General features: G+C 44.3%; 1 protein-coding gene and 1 pseudogene across 2 annotated transcripts; one reads left to right on the forward strand and one right to left on the reverse strand.

The window, feature by feature from the left end:
* Positions 1 to 2,174: 2,174 nt before the first annotated feature.
* Positions 2,175 to 4,804, reverse strand: LOC139567541 (N-acetylmuramoyl-L-alanine amidase-like). 2 transcript variants are annotated; one of them, XM_071388884.1, is made up of 5 exons: positions 4,487 to 4,804; positions 3,357 to 4,205; positions 3,005 to 3,215; positions 2,458 to 2,752; positions 2,175 to 2,255 (listed from the first exon to the last, which is right to left on the reverse strand). In XM_071388884.1, the coding sequence occupies exons 1-5, from the start codon at positions 4,548 to 4,550 to the stop codon at positions 2,226 to 2,228; spliced, it is 1,449 nt and encodes a 482-aa protein (XP_071244985.1). In that variant the 5' UTR covers positions 4,551 to 4,804; the 3' UTR covers positions 2,175 to 2,225. The 2 variants fall into 2 exon arrangements, with proteins under 2 accessions (XP_071244985.1, XP_071244984.1); XM_071388883.1 differs by having other exon boundaries at positions 2,175 to 2,268.
* Positions 4,805 to 6,408: 1,604 nt separating this feature from the next.
* LOC139551181 (trafficking protein particle complex subunit 5-like) lies at positions 6,409 to 7,983 on the forward strand (annotated as a pseudogene).
* The last annotated feature ends 872 nt before the right edge of the window (positions 7,984 to 8,855 follow it).

Below are 8,855 nucleotides of genomic sequence, written 5' to 3' on the forward strand. Positions count from 1 at the left end.
CTACGGACTGTAATGGAACTTTTTGACTTTTCGTCTGCTCCTAGTGATCGCGCGTCATGAATTTGGAATACTGGGCTAAATGCGCAAACAAAAGGAGGTATTTGGACATAAAGATTAACTTTATCGAACAAATCAAACATTTATTGTGGAACTGGGATTCCTGGGAGTGCATTCTGATGAAGATCATCAAAGGTAAGTGAATATTTATAATGCTATTTCTGACTTCTGTTGACTCCAACATGGCGGATATCTGTTTGGCTTGATTTGTTGTCTGAGCGCCGTACTCAGATTATTGCATGGTTTGCTTTTTCCGTAAATTAACTTAGCATACCAGAAACCTTCAATATTGAGGCAGACCACGGGGTTTGGTCAAGATGTTTACCCAGATCAGACACGGACAGAGAAGGATTAGCTCAGTTTCAAGGGTGTTTATTTAAATAATAGATCAAAAAGAAAAGGTCTCCCCCATGAGACCCTCTCCGGGATGCCGTCTTCGGGGTTCCTGGTCTGGCTGTATCCTGTCGGGCACAAAACTGAACTCCGTCTTGTTACCTCTGCAACCGTCAAATATAACACGGGAGTCCTTTCTTCCCCCTCCCTTCCTGTATACTGTCCTTCTGGCAGCTTTATGGGCCTCGCACAGCTGGTGAGCAATCCGCCCTTGATTACTCACCAGCTCCCAATCAGCCCCCAATTAGTCCTGGCTGGAGAGCCCGTCGAGACCTGGCACGTCCAACAGATGGAGCCATCGCTTCGTGATGTATACTCCATCTGTTACCAGGCCTCGAGGAGTCTACCCATGGTGGTTGACTTGCTGTACGCCACAATATATACATTTAAACATTATTTTAAAACCCTTTAAATATAATACATAGAAATGTTGTGGGACTATAGTAGATGAGGAATCAATATTTTTTAGATTGAGTATTTATTGGGTCATTATGTTAGTATATTATGTATGTTTGTATTATATGTGAAAATGTGTTTGTATTATAAATTGTATTTTAATGTTTAAGGACTCTTGGAAATGGGGACTAAAAGAGATCCAAACAAAATCAAATCAAATCAAATTAATATTAATTTACACACCTGTTAAACATTTCACTCTCACAACCTGGTCAATATGTGTTTCATGAATTGGACAGATAGCCAAGATGTTTAAATCATTAGCAATCTTTTTTTTTAAAGTATTCCAATAGGCCCAACTGTCTCCCTACGCCACTAAAACTGATGTTATTTTTGTGTTAACGGCGATGTTTACAGTCATTTAATTGTAATTCACGTTTAATGAATTAACAAATTAACATTTTGATATAGGCTAAGAGTTATAAGTTCATATAAAGAAACCAGTCAATTTAAATAAATAAATTAGGCCCTAATCTATGGATTTCACATGACTGGGCATAGGCCCACCCACTGGGGGGCCAGGCCCAGCCAATCAAAATTAGTTTTTCCCCACAAAGGGGCTTTATCAAAGGCTGTCCTGGTGGCTGGTCGCAGACGATCCCACAGGTGAAGAAGTCAGATGTGGAGGTCCTGGGCTGGCGTGGTTACACGTGGTCTGCGTTTGTGAGGCCGATTGGACGTACTGCCAAATTCTCTAAAACGACATTGGAGGTGGCTTATGGTAGATACATTTACATTCAATTATCTGGCAACAGCTCTAGTGGACATTCCTGCAGTCAGCATGCCAATTACACACTCCCTCAACTTGAGACATCTGAGGTATTTTGTTGTGTGAAAAAATTGCACATTTAAGAGTGGCTCTTTATTGTCCCCAGGACAAGGTGCACCAGTGTAATGATCATGCTGTTTAATCAGCTTCTTGAAATGCCACACCTGTCAGGTGGATAGATTATCTTGGCAAAGGAGAAATGCTCACTAACAGGAATGTAAATACATTTCAGCACAAAATTGGAGAGAAATATGCTTTTTGTGCGTATGGAAAATGTCTGGGATCTTTATTTTCAGCTCATGAAACATGGGACCAACACTTTACATGTTGCTATAATATTTTTGTTCAGTACACTGTACATGTCTCTCTGTTGTGTTACAATACTGTAATGTGAAGCAGTGACAACCATAAGGGTGAGTGTTATATCCTGTAATAACTCTAAAACACACTATTATCATGGACATAACAAATTGATACCCCCATACAAACCAATGAGACATTTTGACAAAACTGGTTTTATTCCACACTGCTTTTTACATGCTTGTCTTCTTCATTGGTCCTTTTTTAATGAGCTGGTTTCCTGTAAAAGGTTGCTGTCATGAGTGATCAAGATGACACCGGATCAAAACCTGTCAGCAGCATCAATATCAACAGTGCCCAAACAGCTTTATGTTGGTGTTTATCACTAATGTCTAATGTAGGAAAAAGGGCACAATTGTATTATGACTGAATAGTGTTTTATTTGACAGTAGAGTAGCCAAAAATACTGAACAGTCTCTCACCTTAAAGTGCTCCCAGCCCCTGATCTCTGAGTAGAGTGCGTCTCCTGGACAGGAGGTGTCCACCAGCTGCCGGTGCCCGTGGAGGGTGAAGTTGGCCTGCAGGCGCCCGGCATCCACTGCACACTTGGCCAGGTGTTGGCGCACCAGATCCAGGGCATGGCGTGAGGGCAGAGAGGAGGAGTAGTTGCCAATGAAGGCCACGCCGTAACCATAAGAGTTCTGCCCCCTGGTGTGGGTGCCAAGGTGATGCCAGCCGCGCCCCTCGTAGATGTACCCGTCAGAACCCACCACAAAGCTGAGGGGAACATACATTTAGGAGTTGGAGTGATAAAACAAATTGCATTATCTCACAACCCTGATTCCTGTTATAGCATCTTGTCATTTTATATTGCACAGTTATACAGTGTAATAAATATCATGTCAAGATTTGCTATGGTATGACTGCTTCAGTAATTGTAGGCTGACACAGCACACTTGTCTCCATTTATGAAGCTTAGTATAAAGGGTTTGTTAGTATCTGCGAATGGATGAGGGGGTCAAAGGTCACCTATATCCGATGTCGGCCCAGCCGCGGTCTTCTTGGTGGAAGCGCTGCATGGCCCTCATGCTCCTGGAGCACTGCCAGAAGGAGTGACAGGGCCTGTTTGGCTCGTAGGTGTGGTGGATATACAGGAAGGGGAGGGGCAGGGCAAGAGGGAAGGGAGACCCTCGGTAGGGTGCTGCCCCCCACTGACACCGTGGGATAATGGGAGGGCAGTCTGGAGAGGAGAGGTTGAACCAGAGTAGAACAGGTTTAATTAATCTTCATATTTGCAGACTTCAAATTAATAGCCTTTAATGACCTACAATGTCATAACTACAGGGGTAAATTATTCCCTCTCCCCCACCCTGAGACTCACCCCAGTATCTGTGGACAAATTCCAGCATTCCGTCTCTCACTGCTTTTTCCACCCCTGTATCCTTGGCTATCCACTGAGTGTTCTCCAGCCTCCACACCAGGTATAGGGTCTCCATCACCTGCCTCTGGGTGTCCAAGGTGCCCAGCAGGGCTTGGGCAATCTCTCTGCGCTTGGGGCTGATGTGGCTGGATACAACCCCCAGATCTTGCCCCTCCAGGACATGGTTGTAGTAACCCTTCAGAACCTTGCTGAGTTTACCAGGCTGTTCAGAGGGGGCCAGGGTGGCAAGATCCATGCCCAAAATGGACCCATCCATTCCCCCGTTGACGAGGGCATCGGTGGCCAGGGTGGGCACCCGCGACAGCTGGAACACTCTGGGGTGGGTCACGTTGTCCCAGCAGCCGTCCGGCCCCAGACGCTGAGCAGGTGGAAAGTCCTGGAGGCTAAGGAACGACAACCCTAGGTTTTTGGCCAAGGTGAGGGGAAACATGCCCAGAGGAGGGGTGCCCTCCAGCTTAGCTTTCAGACCCACCTCAATGCCTAGAAGCATGGGAGCGATGGCCACTGTGGTGCCATCTTGGGTCAGAACGACCCCTCTCTCCTCACCACGGTCCGTCACAAAATGGTGGATGGCTTTGTCGAAGAAGCCAAAGAGAGTGGTGTTGAACACGGAGGTGTGGCTGTGGCTGATGTTGTTGGAGGCCCCCAGGAAGTGCAGGGTGAGTGGGTCCTCGTGTCCGGCCGTCCTGCGGAGCCTCCTCACAAGGGCTAGTGGGGACAGGTCTGGGTTAGACTCCTCAGCCTGCTCTACGGCACTTATGAAACTGTCCATGTCCCGCAGGTGGTCCTCTGAAACCAAAACAAATGTTTTCGTTCGTGTTACTACAGACTCAGTGCAAACAGTCACCTGGGGCTTCATTCATACTCATATTCATACTATCTTGGGGTATTTAATGTATTGTTCACCAGCTATATACTAGTGACTTTTTGTGTTTAATTGAGCTCTCAGTATAACAATAGAAGCATATGTTGCCAATGAAGATGTGCACGGACAATGCAGTATGGCGGCCGTACCTTTAGACATATGAACCCAAATAAACACATTATTACAGTCCATTATCACAGGTTACCTGAACAGAGAACGCCGTAGCACGTTCCAGCCACAATGAAGAGCCATAGAACCACTGTAGTCATTCTGAGTGCAGCTGTATCACACCAGATCCAGAGGCTAAACTAAACCCACAAACAATCCCCAGACAAGGTCAACCCAGGCTGCCGATGAGAGTTGTAATCTTCTTCTCTCTGACAGTCCAACACTCTGTTATGACAAACCACAACCACTCGTGACAAACCCCAAGCAGAATGTCCAGGTGCTCAATAAGGCTTGGTTTCAAGTACCTAAAGCTGGTTTCACTTCCCACTTCGGGGAATCAATGTGTTTGTAATGCGGTGTCCCAATAGATGAAATAACTCTTTATACACAGACGCCTCCAAATATTGATTGGTTCCTACCCAAAGTCAAAGTTTGTCATCGGAAAACAAATAAGGCCCTTTCAAGCTTGTGACGAGATCAGGCTTAAAGGGACAAGTGCTGAAGATATACTGGTTTGTATTAGTCATCACAGTATTTTTTCCATGATATACATCTATTACATCCAACTTTCACACATATGGATGTAATTACACACACATATACACAGACACACACAGATAGTGAAGTCTGGTAAATGTGTTCCACGATGCATAGAGGAGAGGGGCGGTCTGTTTATCGTCAGTATCAGGGAAGCCCAGTAACCTTACTGGAAAGGACACTTAACAAATTCCCTGAAAACAACCCAATGTAGTAGGCATACACTATAATCAGTGCATGTATGCTTTTTCAGATGACAGAAACGTTCCTGACTCATGACATTAGTGTCCCATGGCAGGTGGTGTTCATTGGCTTATGAGGTTTTGGTGGTTGGGAGTAAAGGGGAGCAAAGTCTATTACATTTGAGTGACTGCTGCATTGAGAATTGCAGCCAGTGTCTGTTTGTTTTTGTGTTTTTTTCCATCCCCAACCCTCTTGTTCTCAATGTATGAGGTGAATTTTGTCCCTTATGTTTATTTTCCCTTTGTGTCATTTTAAGCAAACATCCATTACCAGTTGATAAATGGGACAATAGTGGCCTCTACTGGATGATAATTCGATGTTTTTATTTTATTTGTGTAGGTTTAAAAAAATATTTTTATTTCTTCTCCGTGTATGTTTTAGAGTCAACTTTCCACCATGTGTGCTCATTGAATGAAATATTCCTTGTTATTATTCAAATTCTGTTCAAGAGTATCTAACCGTAGTAGCACGTTTCCTGATGTGTTGAAACGGACGGATGGTTGTCAGAACAGTCATTGAGTGATGTTCGGTACTAATGCCGCATTCAAAATAACTGGGAACTGGGAAATCTCTGACTTCAGTGCGTTCAAGACAACTGGGACCTCGGGAAAAAACTAGCTCCCACTGGGAAAAATCATTTGAACTGTCATCCAACTCGGGCATCCTTCTGGAGTTACGACCTTGTCACGCCCTGACCATAGAGAGCTGTTTATTCTCTATGTTGGTTAGGTTGGGGTGTGACTAAGGGTGGGTTATCCAGGGGAATTGTATGTCTATGTTGGCCTGGTGTGGTTCCCAATCGGAGGCAGCTGTTTATCGTTGTCTCTGATGGGGGATCATATTTAGGTAGCCATTTCCCCATTGTGCTTTGTGGGATCTTGTCTATGTATAGTTGCCTGTGTGCACTAGTTTGAGCTTCACGTTTCGTTTGTTCGCTTTATTGTTTTTTCCCTTTGAGTTTTCTATTCCAAAATAAAGGATGGAAACATACCACGCTGCATCTTGGTCCACTCCTTATGACGATCGTGACAGACCTAAAGATCACTTACGTCATGATTTGACCTTGTTCCTTTCCAGAGTTCCCGGTTGTCTTGAACGCACCAACAGTCATGCGCTGATATTTTATTATACACCAACATTCTGCTGTTGTTGACAGTCACTCACTCTCCTCACCTTCCCCTCTCCCTGTAGAAAATGGAGACTCGCTTCACCAGGGGCAAGTCTGCGATTCTAGAGCGTTCGCTCGCCAGACCCAAGACTGAGGTCAGCATGAGCGCATTCGCCCTGCTCTTCTCTGAAATGGTGCAGTACTGCCAGAGTTGGGTGTACTCTGTGTCCGAGTTGCAGGCACGCTTGGCAGACTTGGGTCAAGACTTGGGTCAAGGCGTGGGGGCCAGCCTGCTGGATGTGCTGGATGTGCTGGTGTTGAGAGAAGAATGGAAAAAGGGAAACCAACGTGTTGAACATACTGCTCTTCATCAAGGCATGACCAAGAGAACTTTGCACATTGTGTGTGATTCACATACTAGACTTTTTCATTAGTGTAATAACAACCAATGTGTGACATTATACTAACATTCACATAACATTAGGCTATAACGTGATACAAATATAGCCTAGGTATACATGGCTCTTGGCTGTAGCAGCGACTTGACCTCCACTTCAAGAGACCTGGCCTCAGACATAAGCATAAACACAAACAAACCTTCACCTTTCTCTGCCTTCCGTTCCCCCTCGATTCCCCAGGTGTCGGTGTGGAGGGCCCTGTTCGGCAAGGAAGCGGACAAGCTGGAGCAGGCCAACGACGACGACAAGGCCTACTATATCATTGAGAAAGAGCCCCTGATCAACACCTTCACCTCGGTGCCCAAAGAGAACAGCACGCTCAACTGTGCCGCTTTCACCGGGGGCGCGGTGGAGGCCATTCTCACACACAGCGGCTTCCCCGCCAAGGTCACGGTGCACTGGCACAAGGGCACCACTCTCGTGGTCAAGTTTGATGAGGCCGTCATCGCCCGAGACAAGGCACTGGAGGGCAGATAGGATAGAGAGAGTTCAGAGGTAGTAGGAAGTGTGGACTGAGATGTAAAAGGATGTACTGTATATCCTATTGGCTGTATAATGTATAGTGCTTCCTTTCCTATTCCCTATTCATTTTATTGTCCTGACAGATGTGGGAGATCGGAGAAAGTACTCACTTTAACTTCCCTATCTGTTGGCAAGGTCAACGTGTGTACTTGAATATTGCTACATGGGTGGAGCCAGTTTTTACAACAACGCATCAATTTGTGTACATGCAGTAGTTACAGAACTTCCCTACTATGACTAACCCACTATAACTACGACATGATACTTCTTGCACTGCCGTAAATGAACTTCATGGCATTTTCAGAAAGTAAACAGATTTGATTCAGAAACGTTAGCTTTACTAGTTACTTTACCTATTCGGTGCATTTGAATCAGTGAGGAGAATGACATAGAACAAGGAAAGGAAGCTAGTTGAATGTACAGTATTCATTCATTCAAAGGACCTACTCTAGAGGCAGATGAAAGGGAGGAGTGACAGTATGGAAAGAGAGGAGTGGGGATTGAGCAGCTCAGTGATGTGCTAGTAGTTCACTGATGAAAAAACAGAAATGGTCACAAATGAATGCCCTTTATCCGGGACTGTTCAACAAGATGCAAAATGGTATCCCCTGATTGAACAGAATTATATAGCACTGTACAATGATATGCACTTCAGTCTTATTTTTAATATCTAATGGGTGGGACATTTTACAATGCTCCCCATTTAGACATGACACATCATTGTGTCATTGTAAATATACATGTGGCTGCTTTAATGTCCACAACTTATTTGGTGCTTGTATATTGCTTTGTCAAAATTGAAATACATACTGTAATACCTGAAATAATACCTTTGTATTTCATTGAAATGACCAAGAGGTGTAGTCTTTAAATTTGCCATATGGACCAGAAATTCCATGAGAATAAATCATTGTGTTAATAACATAGGTCTCAAGTTATACATAATTAGATGTTGTGCTTGGTATGTGTTTTACTATTGTCTGAAATTAAATGTTGGCCAGAGGCTGCAAAGAGACGGTAAAGTTGAAGAGGGAGAAAGACGCCTACAGAGAGATGAACCTGGAGAAGAGTCCCCTAAGCAAGCTGGTCCTGTGGCTCTGTTCACAAACACAAACAGAGCCCCAGGGCAGCAACACAATTAGACCCAACCAAATCATGAGAAAACAAAAAGATAACAACTTGACAAATTGAAAGAATTAACAAAAAACTGAGCAAACTAGAATGCTATTTGGCCCTAAACAGAGAGTACACAGTGCAGAATACCTGACCACTGTGACTGACCCAAAATGAAGGAGCTCTGTAAAGACTCAGTGAACATAGCCTTACTATTGAGAAAGGCTGTTGTAGGCAGACCTGGCTCTCAAGAGAAGACAGGCTATGTTCACACTGCCTGCAAAATGAGGTGGAAACTGAGTTGCACTTCCTAACCTCCTGCCAAATGTATGACCATATTAGAGACACATATTTCCTTCAGATTGCACAGACCAACAAAGAATTTGAAAACAAATCAAAATTTGATAAACTCCCATATCTATTTG

The sequence above is a fragment of the Salvelinus alpinus genome, chromosome 2 (assembly GCF_045679555.1).
Source record: "Salvelinus alpinus chromosome 2, SLU_Salpinus.1, whole genome shotgun sequence".
NCBI classification, from domain to species: domain Eukaryota; kingdom Metazoa; phylum Chordata; class Actinopteri; order Salmoniformes; family Salmonidae; genus Salvelinus; species Salvelinus alpinus.